At 39.2% G+C, this 18,604-nt stretch overlaps 1 protein-coding gene across 2 annotated transcripts; it reads left to right on the forward strand.

Moving 5' to 3' along the window:
- Positions 1–577: 577 nt before the first annotated feature.
- Positions 578–16,409, forward strand: INHBA (inhibin subunit beta A). 2 transcript variants are annotated; one of them, XM_072925941.1, is made up of 3 exons: positions 578–689; positions 3,338–3,859; positions 14,878–15,906. In XM_072925941.1, exons 2-3 carry the CDS (start codon positions 3,472–3,474, stop codon positions 15,762–15,764), a joined length of 1,275 nt encoding a protein of 424 aa, XP_072782042.1. In that variant the 5' UTR covers positions 578–689; positions 3,338–3,471; the 3' UTR covers positions 15,765–15,906. The 2 variants fall into 2 exon arrangements, with proteins under 2 accessions (XP_072782042.1, XP_012426950.2); XM_012571496.5 differs by lacking the exon at positions 578–689 and having other exon boundaries at positions 3,020–3,859; positions 14,878–16,409.
- The last annotated feature ends 2,195 nt before the right edge of the window (positions 16,410–18,604 follow it).

An 18,604-nucleotide genomic window follows, 5' to 3' on the forward strand; every position in this document is an offset into this window, starting at 1 on the left:
AGCCAGGAGAATTGGACAGGAGCAATATGATTCATTTTTTAAAGAGCTTTAAAGGGATTCCTAATTTAAACAGAAGGACATATTTATTCAGAGATTGAAATTAAAAAAAAAAAATCATCCAAAGCCAAAGGATTCTTACTCAAATGCATTTTCCTGAATTTGAAAAAAATCCAAATTTGCAGAAAGATTATCTGGTATATCCTCAAGAATGTAAGAAGAAGAAAACAATTTGCAAAGTAGTAATTAAGTATCTGGCAAATACTGTATTTGAACTAGAACAGTGTTATCTACATCTAATAATATCTAGCTATGCAATACAACAAGTTGGAGTGTATCTTCCTGACTCATAATGTTTGCTTTGTCTGATTTTAAGTTCTAGTCTTTAAATGGATACAGAAATCACCACAAGTTGATCCACGATATTTTGTCATGCTAGAGAATGAGGAGTTTCCATTAGATAATTAATTACCAGAAGTATGTCTCATACAGGAAAAACAGTCAATTGCTGATGTAACAGGATTAACCAATCCAGCACAGTGATCCGGCCCACTTTTGACAGACGTTATATGTGATGTGTACACACGAGAAGTACAGTATAAAGCTTCGCATTATGAGTACCACAAAGAGGAACTTCAGCAGTTCTTAAAGCACAATACAGCAGTCTCCTTCTGAGAGTCAGGACTAGAGAGGTAAAACTTTCAATCAGCTTTTTTCCTTTCAAACTGAAACTTTTAATTCCTGTGCATGCTGTTGCATACTCTTAGGGTTACATTGAATGAATGCATATGCAGAACTTTGCAGCTCAGGTAATTTGAAGAAAGAGTCTGAACCAACATTTCTGTATGTATTCAAACACATTTCTGTATGTATTTTTGTACGTATATGTATATACATGTAAGTACAAATAAACCATGTATCAGCGGTATTGGAAGACTCTCTTAGAAAACAGTGGTTTTTAGAAAGTTATGCTTTAGCATTAAATCTGTCATCATCATGGCATGCAAGTAAAATATGCTGTACCTCTATGTAATAGAGATTGTATGCGATAACTGTACCTGTAGTATATGGCAAGCAACATATACCCCACAGCAAGAACCCAGACATACTTATCTGCATTTTATTTTGATTTATGCCGCTCCCTTACTTTTCATCAGACACTGTTAGGATAGGTGCTATATTAGAACTATATATAACTCCTTTAATTATGTCATCTGCTAGTACATCTAATCATGAATGCATATTTTCATCTGAAATTATTTTTTCATCCAATTAAACTTTTAGTTCTATTTCAAGCTGACTTTCAGACTTCATATAATTACAACAGACTTTGGTCTGTTCACAAGATCCAAGAAAATTCAATGTATTATAGTGAGGTTTGTGTTACAAAGATGTGTTTATAAGAATGGCTGCAGGGTTTATAATGCTGACAGACCTGTAAGTGTAACAGTATATAACAGTATAGTAACTGAGGTCAGTAAAACACAGATGAGGGGGTACTGTGGATGCCTTATAACAGTAAAAGACTTATAAAAGATCTTAATTGAAAAGGACTAGCAGTATATAACATTTGTAAGACTTTGGTTGATTGTTCAATTACTTCTGTATGTTTCATTTACTCTACCTATAATTCCTTGCCTGTCTCTTAGCCCATGTGCCTGTAGTCATCTCATGGAAATGAGAGACCTTTCAATGCTTATATTTATAAATTATTCCTTTCCACTGTGAAATACAATGGTTGACAGTAATATGCTGAGATATGCTGGAATATTTGCTGGGTAGGAGGTAAGCCCATCTAAGAAGACAGAGGTGTGGTAGAGAGAGAATGAAAGGAATGAAAAGAAAGAGGGCAAACGCTAAAAAAAGAAGAAGCTGCTTTAAGAAAACTGGTACAAGATAATGTCTTGAAAGGAAGAATCTCAAAATTTATAGTTATAGCTGTCATTTTTCCATTCTCATATTCAAATGTAAGCAAGTTTGCAAACTTCAGCTTTGCTGGGTAAGAAGGAGAACGGAGGGGATACAGAACGTGAAGGCAACCTGAAGCCATGGCAATGGCACAGGGAATGCCTTCTCACTGCAGAGCAAAGCCCTCCCTGGCATAAACTGACAAGGGGCTACCAACACTGGCTGAAACTTCTTGCAGTGCTTTAGATTTTTTTTTAATTTCCAATGTCCTATTCTAATATTATGATTGCTGTCTGAGATTTAAATGAATGAAGTAATAAGTGCCTCCTAATAACAATGGACCAAATGCAGAAGATCTTACTCAGCCTTCACTCAGACAGAATTATTATTGGCATCGATGAGGGATTTGCCTGAGTCAGAAGCAAGTATGATTTGGCCAGATGACATGTAACACTTTTCACATTCAAAGCATTTTTCAGGCATTGCTTGATTAACCCCAAACCTAAATATATCTACCCAAGAACTTCCAGGCACAGACTAGCACAGAAGTAGGGCTATTATATGGCACTACCATGTCATGTCACATATATGTACCAGCTCCTGCTTAGGCTTTCAGTGCCTGACTGCATTTTGCAGCTGGGGAGTGTATCATGTATTATAAAGCCCTCCAAACAACAGTGCTGTTTTGTGCTTGTCAGACCTTTTGCCAGTGTTGATAACCCCCAGCATTTAGAAGTGAGCAGAAAAGATTTTTTTCTTCTACTCCAGGCAAAATAATGTTCTGTTCAAAATATTCAGAGCCCCTGCCCTCATTCCCATCTCATTCACAAGCTATTTAACATCTCCTGCTATCCCTAACAATACCAGGCAGGACCAAGAGCAAGGTGCTCGTTAAAGATTTCACTCTTTTCATTCATTCATGTTTCCTCTGTTTAGTTAAGCCAGTGATACTGTTGAAGGAATAAAACAAACAAAACAAAACAAAAAGAAAGGAAAAAAAGGGGGGGGATGACAACTGGGGGGGGGGAGGGGTCAAACAGAAAGGAAAAAAAAAGGAAAAAAAAAGACTAAATTTACAGGAATGAGAAGATATTTTAGAAAGGGGGGAGGGAAGGAACCACGAGTAGTGATATTTGAAGAGAGGTGTGTGTTAGGGGAGCAATGAGCATAAGGAAGCCAGCCTGCCTGTTCCTCCCCCTTCCTAATCATAGCCTTTACTCACAGACAAAACTCCCTCCCTCTCTCATTCACTCACTCACTTTAGGCCAATCCGTCCTCTCTCTCTCTCTCCCTCTCTCTGTGTCTCTCTCCTACTCTGAGACAGAGTCAGAACTCTTCTCCCTGACAGCCACAAACATCTACAGCACTTATTGCATTCAGAGTGGGAACCTGCAAACAAAACTTCACAGAAAACTTTTGGTTCTTGTTCCAGAGAATTTGCTGAAGAGAAGGAAAAACAAACAAACAAACAAACAAACTAAACCAGCCCCCAAAAAAACTGTTCGTGAAGGGGGAGGAAAAGCAGGGCCTTTTAAAAAGGGAATCACAACAACTTTTGCTGCCAGGATGCCTTTGCTTTGGAAGAGAGGATTTCTGTTGGTGCTTTGCTGGATTATAGTGAGGAGTTCCCCAACCCCAGGATCCGAGGGGCACAGTTCAGTCACTGACTGTCCATCATGTGCCCTTGCCACGCTCTCAAAGGATGTGCCCAGCTCACAGCCTGAGATGGTGGAAGCAGTAAAGAAGCACATACTGAACATGTTGCACTTGAGGGACAGACCTAATATCACCCAGCCAGTGCCCAAGGCAGCACTTTTAAATGCCATCAAAAAACTCCACGTGGGAAAGGTGGGAGAGGATGGTTATGTGGAAATAGAGGATGATGTTGGAAGAAGAGCCGAAATGAATGAAGTTGTGGAGCAAACCTCAGAAATCATCACTTTTGCGGAATCAGGTGAGTGCTTTAAAAAAAAATAATGTAAAATATCCTTTGTGCCCAAACTGAAAAATATCCTTTCTGCCAAAACTGCAATAACTTATTTTCTTTTCTTCAGCAATAATGTTTTCTGTGAGGTTGTAGGATGAGACCTGGGGGAAGGGAGAAGGAGGAATGGGATGGGGGGGTAGGACTCTGAAGGAATTTGATTTTTCTGACTTAGTCTTGGCTACAGATTACACTTGCTAAGCACAGTCAGTCACACAGGGAGGAAGCTTTCTAACCAATCTTGAACATAAAGTCAGGCTGCAGCAGGGTCCTCCAAACTCTGCCTGTAAATCCAGGGTACTTGCAGTATAGGGCTGGATTGCAGAGTTGATGGCAAAAGAAAAAAGACTGTAGCCTTCTGGGGAGTTTATGAAGACAGAAAGTGAACTGCAAACTACTTTAGAAACAGCCCTTTCATGTAAAAATTATAGTGGAAGTTATAAAATCAGATGAAGCAGCTTTAAGTTTTAGAAGTGAGATGGCTTTTTTGTGGGCTTTTTCCCTCATTTTTTGTCTTTTTTTTTTTTTTTTTTTAATTTAACACAGCATCTTTGGCAATAAAGAGTTGCAGGGACTGTCAGATGACTTCAATAGAACTGGACAAGTTGCTGTAGCTGATCCAATTTGTAATGCAGACTTCTGCATACTGGAAAAAAGATTCTGCTCCTAAAACACTCCTGCCAAAAATGCAACCTTGGTAGAGTGTATTTTGAACTCTTTTACAGTTCTTTTCCCCGTAACTCTTAGGCAGCAAGAGCTCAGAATATATGTATTTAGTAAGTAATGTCTTTAGGCTAACACAAACTGCCCATAGGAAACAACTCTAAAGTTGTACTTTGCCGTCTTGTTCCTACATGAATAGGACCATAACCCATTTTAATTCAACATATGTGTATCTGCACATAAATCTGTTAGTGTATGTGGGTATACTAGTGCACACATCAATAGCAGTTACTTGCAATAAGTCTATCATCTAACTAACAGCAACTTTTTATGATGCTGTCTAGCCAAAGCATTTTTCCTGTTGCCAAGACGGTTTTAAAAGAATGTCATTGTTTTGTTTGGTACAGCATATGGTAGGCAAAGTATGCAAAGGAACTCCAAGCATTTTTGTTTAAAAGTTTGCTGCAGCAGTATAAACAATTAAGACAACACTCAGAGTTTCCAGTCCTGAAAACCTGTTGACTCAGATGTTCTGATTGCAGGGAAGCCATGCACAAGAAGTGTGCATGCTTGTAAGTGCAGACATTCCTGCTGGCTGTCTGATTTCCAACTGTACGAGGAGCCCTTGCCTTTTGAGTCCTTGTCAATATACATATTATCAGTTCTTTTAGCATGAGAGCTCAGGCTTTTCAGATTTTCCATCCCCTCCACTTCAGAAAGCAGGGAGAAGACATCAATGCCAGAGGTCATTAGAAGCAGGAGTAGCTCAACATTAGTTTAGAAATTAATTTATAAAAGCAAGAAAACCTCTAAGCTATCTATGAGTCGGATTCCCCACCTGGTTTTCAGCAGCTCGCTCTGAGCACAGTGGAACACATATGGCACGAACAGTGGTTTCTCTTCACTGTGTGCGTCGCATTAATTTGTAAACACATTATTGTCTCTCCTGAGCTCTGACACAAAGGAATCTGGAATTTGATATATGCCTACTCTGTACAGTACCCTCCAGCAGTGGCTCCCGAAGCCATTGGCTCTTGTGGTCACGTGAGCAGTAAAAATCGTGCCATTGCCCACACACTGGCCAATCATCCTGCCACCGATCCCCCGCCACCAGCCACCAACTCTGTCACTCAGCTTGATTTACATAGTGTTCTCCTACTGTTGCTGACAAATTACTTGAAGAGGACTTACGCTGTGGAGCTGCAGGACAGGGGCATCCACTGTTTTCTCATGCCTTCTCCTCCCTGCCACAGTTCTCTTCCTTCCTACTAAGATGGTCCTGGACGCCCAGGCAGGAGGGCTGCTCTGCTCATTTTTATCATACCTGCTACCTTTCTATACCTCTTTGATTTGGGACAAGGGAGGGACTATTAGCAACCTAAAGACTGAGCTCCGGTTTGGGCTTATAATGGAAATGATAAATCCACTCTGTGGAGTAACTTCAGATTACTCAAGCATATTCTTCTTCTACAGCCATTCATCTAGTAACTTGCTAACATCAGAGGATCTACCACGCTTTACAGGTGCCAATGCTGCAACAACTTAAGTAAACCCTATTTGAGATCCTGTCCTCTTCTGCACTGGCAGCTATTCCTGTCAAATACTAAACCAATATTTTTTTACTGTAAAGGAAAGTGAGGCAAAGAACAAAGGCAAGTGACATGTCATATAGGAAGTATGAGTTAAAAGGACAGGAATAGAAAATAGCCACAGGGACAATCTCCACTTTTTGTTCTGTGGGAACTGGGAATAGCGTGAAGAAGTTTCAACACCAAGCAGGAGAACAAACATGTTCCGCTCACAGCCAGGTTAATGTGTTTCCTGCTTTTAACATTAGACTCACTCTGCCTCAATAGAGGACAATAGGAAATAAATGAAAATGAATGAAAACATCTCATACTGTATTAAAAAAAGTCTACAAAAAGCAAAATAAGACTGTAGGCTGCTTGTTTCTTTGGGCATGATTTGACATAAACCAGCGTTTCCTCATGTATTTCAGATGTCACATTTACTACTTGCCTTTATAAAAAGGTAGTATGTCCATTTTTCATCAGCCATATTCTCAAACATACAAAGAAATTGAGTGAATGAACAAGCAGCACCCTGTGCATATGGCTCTGTCTTGAGACTGCTATTTTCTAAAACACACCAAAATTCAAACAAGCACAGACTTTAGATAATTAGAGGGGAAGTAAATGCAGTAAACTTGTCTGAAGAACAGGTGTAGTTATGTCCAGGAAATCAGCAAAATAGTTGGCAGGTAGTTTTCACAGCTAACAAATCCAGACAGATCTCTGCAAAACTAATGACTATGAGTATTGGGCAAAAGTTACATATGCACCCTACTGTCCTTTGGCACTCTTACAAGTAAAACATGAAAATTATTTTCTACTTGCATAACAAAAAATGATTACTAACTTTGATCAGTTCTGCTGTAAGGGAAGCTGTGCCAGAGTTCTGTGTGTTACTTCAAAGTCTTGAAAATAGTTTTTCTGAGGAGGGTGGTCATATAATTTTGTGACAAGTGAATCCAACAAGTTCAACAACAGAGATACTCAATGCTTTTAAATATGATTGGCTACTAACTCATTCATTATTTTAAGTAGACAGCTTATTAGGCAGATCTGGGATTCTGCCAACTGAATTTCTTCAGGAGAAATTCCAGGGGAAAAAAAAGGAGAAGTCTGCCAGCTATTTAGACCACTTCCACTGTTTTGTACCACTTCATAGAGAATCCCAGGTGAACTGACTTGATCATGTGATGTCTACTTTAATGTGCAGAGGGATACATGTATGCATCTATTCATAGTCTTTTCCCAGAAGATACCTACCCTATACAACAAAGCTGGCAGTTCAGGAGGAAAAAAACCAAAAGATGTGTCGCTTATGTATTTTGAATACTTTCAACAATTTTCTTTTGAAAGGAGATGTATTTAAGGGTACAAATATTCATGTTCAATAAAGAACGGCCACGAGAGGGCACACTCCAAAGCCTTTTTGCTCCACACGAGGAGGCAACCTCCCTGCAAACTCTTATTTTACCTAATTGAATTCTGAATCCCAGAGATCTTTATGCTTATCTGTAGCTGCTCTGAGTGGGGATCGTTTCTCTCTTCTAGTTTATTTGAAAGGCAGGGATTCACTGGAGTGAAAAGCTGCAAGAAAAACCATGCAGGAAGGAAATAGGTAAAGGGGGTAAAAGGTGGATTCTAGAAGTGCTGGAAATCTAGAGATCAGAAATTACAAATATTCGTTTTTTACAAGATACTGAGAAATGTGACCATGAATCACCATATGAGATGATTTGCACATCTTTTTTTTTTAATGCAGTCTCCTTGGCTTTTAGAAAACAAGCTTATTTTCCCTTGTTGTTTTTTTTTCTCCCCCCCCACCCCCCCCACCCCCTTGGCATACCAAATCAAAGATTTCAAATTTAGCAAATGAAAGCAATTTACTTCCAGAAGAGGATAGCCATTCTTTATTGATCTGTTTCACTGTATAAAAATGTGAGAATTAAGGGGGGATGGGGGGGTTGGGGGGTTGGTTGGTTAAAAGAACAACCTGAGAAAGCACAGATGAATCTAGGAAGGTGGGAACCAGTTTAGAAAACCGTACAGAAAGTACTGTATGTGTCCATCTCTGCGTAGCCAGGCCCAGAGTTTTGTGTGCTAGTAGGGAACATCTGAATATGTATTTGCCTGCATGTGTGTATAAGCACACGTATGTCCTTACATGCAGGTATACCACGGCAGACATACTCGTACACCTGTGCCTGCACCCATACCACTCCTGCAGACAAGGATGTGCATTCATGCCTTTTCCTTTGTGCTGGATATATCTACTTTGCATGCACATAAGTGATTTATGCTGAGGAATTCTTATATCTATATCTATATATAGAGGTATGCCAATGAGAAGGCAGTCTCACTTAATGCAACAGAGCCTTGCAACATTGATATAGGATTGAAGCTTAGTTTACTGGAAGCAATTGGAAGTTCTGTTATTCATTTCAGTGGGCCTGGGATTTGGGTCTTAGTGGTCAGAAATTAAATATTTTAATGAAAACAAATAGGCAGCCTCTGATTCACTTCATTTTAGAATTTACAGCAAATTATTACAAGTATGCACAAAAAAATTGCTCTCACAAAAAAAAAAAAAAAAAGAAAAAAGAAAAAAAAAAAGATGAAGGCTTGGGATTGTTTTTACCTTGGAATATTTTATGGGTGCAAATGATCCTAAAGTTTGTGTGAGCTATTTTAGATGTAAATGAAGAAATCAAATTTAAAAAAAAAAAAACAACTTCAACCAAACAAACACCTTTTTTGTTTCTAAATATTTGAAGCCATGTGGGGGAAGGGCTTTCAATTTGGAAAGAACTCAAAGCTGTGGATGTAAAGTGCTTCCTAACGAAATAGCAGAGGAGAGACAAGGTTCACCAGAACTGAATTATTTCACATTCTGAATGACCTCTTTGGGTTAACTTTTGGGTCAATGCCTCTCTGGGTTAACTTTTCAAGAAAAGGTATTTAAATAAAGTCGCTGCTGCTTTTTTTTTTTCCCCATGCGAACACTCAGGGAATAGTTCTTTTTTCCTGATATTCTTTTTTGGTTTATTTTTCTCTTACAACAAAATCTCCCTTTTCTGGCAGCTAATGGTAGGTGAGCATGAAGATAAGGTATTAATTGTGCCGTAATTTCTCCTCCCACTACAAGAGGCAGCAGTAAGGGAGCAGGAATGAAAGTATGCAACCTGGATGACCGACCACATATGCTAGATAATGAATAATCAGAATAAATTGTTTGCCAGTGATCCATAGGCTGAAAAGCATTCACAGAAATGGCCACTGTCTTACTGTGGCAATAGGAGATTTGTAATCATCAGTCTGCCTGGGGGATAATTACCAGACGATAACATTAAATTCTCTGAATAAATCCTATGCTGCAAAGAATTCATCTAACTCCAGTGGTCACTCATTAGTAAACATTTTGAGCAATTATCTCTCAATAACCATGCTCTTCTCTTCACTCTCTTTAGAGGAACCTTTCTAGTAACCTATTTTTTTTCTGTCTCCTGGGGAACGGAAATGAGAAGTGAAGGGAAGGATGCTTTTGAATGTAATTACAGATTGGCACGCAGTACAAATTCCCCCAAATCTAAACATAGGCAGTAGTAAAGTTAGCAACTAAAAAAGGAAAAAAAAGCTTGCTTTGTATGGAAAAACAGTTCACTTACAGTATAATGCAAAAACGTTTCAAAATTAAGCACCAGTGAAGCATAGATATTTAAAGCGACAGCACCTTCTTACACACTGAGCATTTTTCAAAGGAAAATAAATCCAGTGTATTGAGAGAAATTAAGAACAAGCCACATTATAATGTCACAAAGAATAATTACTTTTGTTATGAAAGAAAAAGCCTTAATAATTTAACAGCCTATAGGGAAAAAAAAACAATATTTTTGCATTTTACTCAAAAGAAGATACTCAATTGTATAGCTTCAACCTATATATGTAACTTTCACCTAGTATATGTATATAGCTTGAACTAACATAGCTTGATCTTGAATCCTGCTGAAAATTGCAAATAACGGAACTTCAACTGCATAGTTAAAGCCAACCATACTGAAGGAAGGATCCTTAGCCTCAGAGGAAGAGCACACTGAACCTGCAGATTCCTGCTGCAGCACAGCATGAGCTCCCTCATGCAGGGCTGCCCCTCCACTCCCCCTGTGCCTGGGCCCTCAAGGGCTCTGCCAATCTCTCCACGGGCTACTGTGCCATGCCCATCACCCATGTACTACTTGGGAGCAGGTGCTGACCTCAGAGTCCTGTGTGAGCCCTGGCCAACCCTTCCAGAGGTGGAGAGGAGGGTACCTGTGCAGGCTCCCCTCTGCTTGTATGTTCAGGTTTCTCTCCTAAAAAGGTGCACAAGCTCTAGTGAAGAGAAAAACAGATGTGAGAAAACTCCCATGCTATATATACTGCTACACTTTCTTTCCATTCAGTAACTCCTTCCATTAAACCTTTTACCATATATGCACTACTTCTTAGAGCTTGTATTTTTAACCACTTCTCACATCATTTGCTGGTGTCACTTGCCCTGCTAGACTGCTCCTTTGGCATCACAGCCCTCCTTCTGGAAGGGACTTTGCTCAGCAGTAGAGAGGTAGCCTCTCCAAAGTTTTGGGAAAGGGAAGTGAGGAAAAGCAATCAATAGGAGCCCAAAGTAATCCCTTGTGTCCTTTTTCAGCTGCCTTCTGCTATGATAACAATCCAGGCTGTTGACATTGCTGTTTATATGAGCATGGAAGTGATGAAGGCATTATCACTGTTGGGCTGTGGGTCTTTCCTCAGCAGTCAGGCAGGAGGAGCAGGATGATTACAAATGGAAAAAATAAAAAAAAACAAACCTGCAAATCAGCCATGGCAAATGTAAAGGCAGGACAAAAAGGTAAACAAAATGTAATTATGGAAGTGATACCATCCCCAAATTTCAGGAATCTCCCTTTAACTTTCAGTTTGTTGAACAGTATATATTTCTGAAGCTTTGATCCTGACCATTAATTCAGACCTAAAAAGAAAGACTGCTAAAGCCCTAAGAAATATCTGGAGAAATTTAAATATAGGTTTTTGGGGGGGTTTTGGTTTGTTTTGTTTGGTTTTGTTTTTTTTTTTTTTTGTCTCAAAACACTTGAAGAATTTATTTTATTGTAGCACTGAAGCTTTTGGAAACAAAGATCCTGTTATAAAATGAATATGTAACCATAATAAGTCACATCCTAGGGTCTCAATTTGGTTTTAGAACAGGCCAAACTCTGACTTCAAAATTAGCTTGTCTGAGAACAGTGACCTCTTAAAAACTGCAGGATTCATACCATTTGTGCTGTGTGATCGTAACAAACTAGTTGTGAATGTGGAGAGAATTCAGAAAAGCTTCGTTTTTTCCTAATGTGAAAGCATGCTTTTTATCCTCAACCTTGCACCATTCCCAGTCTCCTTCTAAAAAGACCTATGAAAGGAAAAGTGTTTTGTAATTGCTATAAAACCTTTTATTAGCTATGCAGGTTTCAGGATTTTGTTTCATTCAGAAATATTAGGCTCAGATAAGCTTCCTGCATCTTTTTTCTTTAGACTCTTAATCCACCATTTGTTTCTGAAAACGTAGCTAACCACATCCAGGGAGGCTGTTATTGTAGCTAACAACCTACAAGGAGACTGTTATCCCCTGTATAAGGACATGTCTTAGGCTACATTGTTGAAGTTCACTTCCCTTAAGTAAAGAAAAAACAAATACTCACGTATTTTCACCATACTGTTCAAATATTTTTAGTAATGAGGAAGAATTCTACTTTCACACATAGAGGAGCATTTGAAAAGCTATTTAAGAAGGTTCTTGAGGTCCTGTTTCTTTCATGCAATATTTGTCAAAAACACCGTTTGCATCACTATGCTTCTGGCCAGTGCAAAAGGTAATGTGAATATTTGCTATTGCAGATACGTCACTTCGTAACTATTTTCAACTCCCACTAGGATGGAAATAGCAGAATGTGAAATACCATGCACTAGCACTTATCAGCGCTAGGTTATTCTGTAATTCAGGGCTGCCTGGCTTTTCAGATTAGATGGATCATATAGCTTCTTCCTTCTTCTTGTGGAGCCAGGTCTGCACACCCTACCTGCTTTCTCCAGAGCAGATGAAAAGGCCATGTTTTTTGTCCATGTCCAGCACAGATGAGCTTCTCATGCACCCAGCACAATTGATCTACTCATGCGCAGGACCCCTGTTAGTGCCAGAACTGCTGTCCATGCCCAGCTTGGTTTGTCAGGAATGCAAACTAAGTATGGCAATTCCCAGCAATTCATGTTTATACCACACAGACGTTTGTGAGCTCTGGGGAAAGAAAAGCAGCTGGGAAGAGGCTGCTGGTGTCAGAAGACCGTCTGCAGCTTGATCTAAACCACTATTTTTTTTTTCCACCAAGGTTTCTTTGGGTAGAGGCAGCAAGCAGAATGGGTTGGATGGGGAGTCTTGGTTGGCAGAAACCCACTCTTGGCTCATCACCTGCCTTCAGGGTCCCTTTAAGTCCAGGTCCCCCTCAGAATAGATTTATCAGGACTGGAAAGGGATAACCTTAAGTTAGAAGCTTGCTTTATAAGAGTGAGTCAGGGAGAATAAAGCCAGAGGCTGGCTGGTTCTCACAGCCCTTAGAAGTAGCCATTCTCATAGAGAACACTCCATAACATAATACCCTGTGTACAAGGCAACCACACTTTTGGACTTCCTTTGGACTGGAGGGATGTCACTGTACAACTCCTCATGCTCTGAAACTGAGTCAGGAATGAGATTGGTGGTTATCACGTGACTTCTGCTCAAACACAGCTGGTAGCTTTGGCATAGTTTGATTACCAGAATGGAAAAAATAACCAGCATTAGACATTCAGGTATTATTGAATGACTCAATTAAAAAATAATAGAAAAGAGTAATTTCATCATGCCTCACAGTACTGATCAGCTCGCTCTCTCTTTTTTCTAAGCTACTTCCTTTTCAAAGCAAAATCCCTCTGGTTCATGTAGCTCCCTGAGAAATTAAAGTAACTCACTCTGAAGACTGGCATCAGCCGTCTGTGAGAAGCAGCTAACACAAACCATGTGTTTCCATATCTCAGTGACAGTTAAAGTCTACAATTTCACACTCTCACTTGGAGGGAAAACAAAAACAAAACACTATGCCTTTTGGACACTGTAATTAAGAAATGTCTCTCCCTTTGACCTGGGAATGCCACGAGGGAAAGCTGAATGTGTCACTGCTAGTACTTCACAGAGAAGAAAAGCAACAGGTAGCTCAAGGGGCAGCACGGCCTGCCTACAAACTTCAGACATCAGCAACTCTTGAATTTGCAAGTGAACACAAGGTAGATGTGTCCTGTGATTTTGCTCTGGTCCTGTCTCATCTGAGAATGAGAGAATAGGGAACTGTTCAGGGAGCCTGAGTGGTTAATTCAGTTGCAGGGGACACAAGGAGAAAAGCCGTGCTACAAGGAGGGCAATTTTTCCTGTATGTGTCCTGCTACTTCTGTTTTAATCACCACTTTCTGGTTTTAGGCTGCAAAGTTCTGGTTCACTCACAAGAAGAATTACTGTACAGAAAATTTGGTAAACAAATATGGGTAGCTCAAGAATAATATTGATGACAAATTGATAATTATGAATACTGTTTCTTTCTCACTAAGGCCAGATGTCTGTACATTGCAAGTTTGTGACCTAAGTCCATCCTAGCCTTCATGCTGAGAAGGAACAAAAGACGTCATCAGGGCTTTTTTCTTTGTCAAGAAAATAGAAAAGTACCTCTCTTGAAAAAATAATATCACCACCACCCCCCAGCTAATTCATTCTCTCTTTAACTTCTTCATGCTCTAGTGATCAAATCATTAAACAGCCCTCATTATTCATTCCAACTTCTGCCAGGGATATGAGCTCTGTATCTGAGAAACACCTCCTCACCATCACAATCATCATAATGACATCTCAGCAAGTTGATACAATTATGCCAGAGAACCATCCCCATAATTATACAGTTCTCTAGCTCATTTCTCAGTGTATTCACCGTTACTATAATCACAGCAAGTACAGTGTGTTAAATTAGGAACAGGATCTACAGCTAACATCTAACAAGATAAAAAGTCTGCCTGCTGCAATTCTGCAATTCTTTACAATATAACTCTTCAAACTTCTTAAAGTGGAGGTTCATATTTTATCATGTTTGTTTTTGAAACAATGGATATTTACAACTCATTTTAAGATGCAAATGAAAGACACATTTTTTATGGAAAAGTGTAAACCTCTTCCCCACATAGTTTTCAAAGTATTGCTAAAGAACTGGTAGCACTGAACCTTATTTCCTAACCAGACATTAGGTGTAGATTTTTATGCATATGGTACATATGGACTGCCATCATAAAGAATTTTTGCTTTTCAACTCCCAGTGATCACAAATACAGCTTAAGCAAACCTTGGCAGCCACTGATGCTTATTTGCCATGAGATCCTTTACAATAATGACTATATTGTCACTATGAAAAATGCTCAGGTTAAAATGTGCTGTAAATTAGGCAAATGTATAGCTTTCTAAAATGAGAATTTTCACAAAATACAAACTGAGAAGGGGTTGAAGGAAGGTTAGAACAGAAGATCCATAAAAATTTAAAGAACCAAACAGAAAACGTAGGGCACTTCATGACTGTGGAAAAAGTAACAGAACTCTCTTTAACAAAATGCAAGCAGACATACTAACAAGTTCTTCCTGTCTATTTCCATTTACCAAATCAGGCACAGCCAAGAAAATGTTGCACTTTGAGATTTCCAAGGAAGGCAGTGAATTATCGGTGGTGGAGCATGCTGAAGTGTGGCTCTTCCTGAAGGTCTCCAAGGCCAACCGGAGCAGGACAAAAGTCACCATCCGCCTGTTTCAACAGCAGCGGCAGCCAAGAGGCAATTCTGAAGGAGCAGAAGATACAGAGGATGGGGGGCTGAAAGGTGAAAAGAGTGAGACTTTGATTTCAGAAAAGGCAGTGGACACCCGTAAGAGTACTTGGCACATCTTTCCTGTCTCCAGCAGTGTCCAGAGACTCTTGGACCAAGGGAAGAGTTCTTTGGATGTGCGGATTGCCTGTGACCTGTGTCAAGAGACTGGAGCCAACCTGGTGCTACTGGGCAAGAAGAAGAAAAAGGAAGATGATGGGGAAGGGAAAGAAAAGGAAGCTGGAGAAATCACAGGAGAAGAGGAGAAGGAGCAATCACATCGGCCCTTCTTAATGATGCTAGCCCGGCACTCAGAGGATCGCCAGCACAGGCGACGAAGACGAGGCCTGGAGTGTGATGGCAAAGTCAACATCTGCTGCAAGAAGCAGTTCTTTGTCAGTTTCAAGGACATAGGATGGAGTGACTGGATCATTGCTCCTACAGGTTATCATGCCAACTACTGCGAAGGAGAGTGTCCCAGCCATATAGCAGGCACATCTGGTTCATCGTTATCTTTCCACTCCACTGTCATTAACCACTACCGCATGCGGGGCCATAGCCCCTTTGCCAACCTCAAATCATGTTGTGTGCCCACCAAGCTCCGGCCCATGTCCATGCTCTACTACGATGATGGCCAGAACATCATTAAGAAAGACATACAGAATATGATTGTGGAGGAGTGTGGCTGTTCGTAGATGCTAGTGTGCACAAGACCCTTCTTGTTAAGTAGAAAACATATGAAAAGCCCAAGAAGAGGAAAGACCAGACATGTATAATCTTTTTGAGTGAAACAATCATCAGAAATATAAGCAAAAACAGAAGAGAGCAAGAAAAGGGAGAGAGAGGAAAAAAAAAAAAAAAAAAAAGACTTACAGAGGACCAGAAAAGACTTCAGCTACAAAAAAGGAAGAAAACATCCTGAAGCCGGGCTTGAACAAGATAGGTCTGAAAGGTGGTATGGATTGGGGATTTCCCCTTTCCTTCAGTATGCTCCTTATCTTGTCACATAGTATACTAAACATTAGTTACTACTAGGGGAAGGAAGTTCTGTTCTCTCCCTTAGTTACCCATCAGGTCAAGCCATGGTAGCAGCTTATCCAACCTGCAGAAATTTGGAAAAAGTCCAAAAGGTTAATGAAAAGCCAAGTGTATGATCACTGCAGTCACTGGCGCTTCCCCCCACATTTACAGAGCAACTGAGTAGGTGTTTGTGTTTGTATATATATGGCTATGTATTTATATACATGTCTCTATAAATACAGACACAATACACATACTTAACATTGATCAAGGGTCAATAGTGTGCAGGTGTGTACACCTTCATCTTCTGCACTACATTTACAAAACAAAAAAAAAGAAGAAAAAAGAAAAGAGAAAAATGAAGAAAAAAACAGAACAAAAAATTAATGAAAGAATAAGTTACATTCTGTAAAGGTGCTTACAATGTTAGAACTATGCAACCTAGATGGTTTGAAACTGTTTACCTGTGAGAGGAAGAAAAAAAAGAGAGACTTTTTTTTTTTTTAATGGAAGTAACTTGTTTTAAAAAAAAATCTTTGGTGAGAGATACTTGAAAGGAACATGTTTGTCCAGTTACTGGAATCAAACATTTCTATATTTTGTAAAAAAATTTTTAATCGTTTACTATTTGCACTACAATGGTGTCTGACCTGTCTAATCCTTATTTAACAAATATTTGCAAGGGAGGGTGGTTGGGTGTGGGAGGGGTTGAGAGCTGCACTTATTGTGAGCTATACAAGAACTGCTACAGCACACAGAATAGCTATTTTTATTATTATAATAATTATTATTATTTTGTACCTTAAAATGAATAGACACATACACCAAAGACATTCATGCAAGCCTCTATAAAGTCTGTTTGTGGTTGGTACCATTCACCTGTAATGAGTTAGGGTTTAAATAAAGAGTCAGTGGGTTGATTGCATTCAGGCTAGAATATCTGTTAGCCAGTTAAATTCAAATAGTGCCCTCAACAAAAAAATCACCATTTGAAGTAAGCCCAGAAAATCTCTGGGATTTGGATCCAAGGTGCTTGGATCTGAGGTTCATCTGAACATAATCATACTGTTTTGTATGTAGAACACTAAACTTGGCCCTGATGCACAGAAAATGTGCATTGTAGGGAAACAACTTTGTCCAAGGGATATACATATATATGTATATATTTCTGTATGTATATATGTATGTATACACAAGGTATAAGCATTTCTGGCTTCATTTTACTGTTCTTAAAACAATGAATGTTTGTGTGCAAAGCACAGTATGTTAAAAGATTTTTTTTGTTTCTTACTGCTAGGTGGGAGGCTACATGTTAAAATGGTATTTGTGCAAGAGAAACCTAAAGTGCTGGTATTTGTGCAAGAGAAACCTAAAGTGCTGATACACACTTAAAATGTTGATGTAAAATTGCAAGCAGCCTTGGGCCCTGTCCACCATTGCTCCTGCAAATATACAGAAAAAGGCAATTGTGGTTGGATTTCTGTTCGAAATACAGTCTTTGCTGAAATACTGGCTTTCTCAACCACCACCCTCTAGCATGACAACTCTTAATGGGTTTGCATGTTACCTGTAAGACCCAATTTTCAGTGTCAACACCTAACCTGAAGGGTCCAATTCGTAGGGCATAGGTAGATAGCAGTTTTTAAAAAAAATTTCGCTGTCATATTTAAAAGAATGTTAAACTTACATTTGTCTTTGGGTAGAGGGAGATGATAAGAGAGAATGGGAGAAACCTTTAGGCCCTGTTTACACTGAATTTGATAACCCTGAGCCTAAGTTTCAGAGTCTCATAGGTTTGCTGAACCAAGCCCCAGTTAGCTGCCTTCTGATGGGACAGGCTTCTAAATGCCTGTCCTGGAAAGAAGTACTAACATGGCTCCCTGTCTTGTCAAGAGCACAGTCTGTTAAAAAAAAAAAAAAATTGAAAAAAAAAAAAAAGAAAAAGAAAAAAAAGAAAAAAGCACAATATAACCCAGTCACACTGGCTAGGGATAGTGTGTTAGCACCTTCATGGCAAGAACCATGTTTAAACAGTGTAATCAGGGCCTTCATTTTTTGTCAGCCAAAACTGTTTGTGTGTGCATGTGTGCGTGTGTGTTCTCTGCGTGTGCATATGCGCATGGGCGCATGTCTGTATTTGTCTGTATCTATAGAGATAAAAATGAAAAGGGAAAAAAAAAAAAAAAATAGCCCTTTCCTCTGTTGAATAGATATCAACGTACATGCGTATAGCTAAGTTTTCTATCTAATTTATTCCACAATATTTAGATTGCATAGTACAGCTAATCGGTTATACATTTATGTACTTTTTATACAACACAGTTTTTTACAGACTTGTTTGCAATTTGTAAAAAAAAAATGAAAAATATAATTGGTTAAACACTAGATTTGTTACTAAAGTGTTCTGTAAAATATCAAGGCTTTCTGATCTAAATGATTTGCAGAAGTTTGTTGGGTTTTTTGTGTTTTCTTCCTGGGGAAAGGGAGGGATACCAAATGCTAGCAGGAAAAATAT

This window comes from Taeniopygia guttata, chromosome 2 (assembly GCF_048771995.1).
Source record: "Taeniopygia guttata chromosome 2, bTaeGut7.mat, whole genome shotgun sequence".
Taxonomy (NCBI): domain Eukaryota; kingdom Metazoa; phylum Chordata; class Aves; order Passeriformes; family Estrildidae; genus Taeniopygia; species Taeniopygia guttata.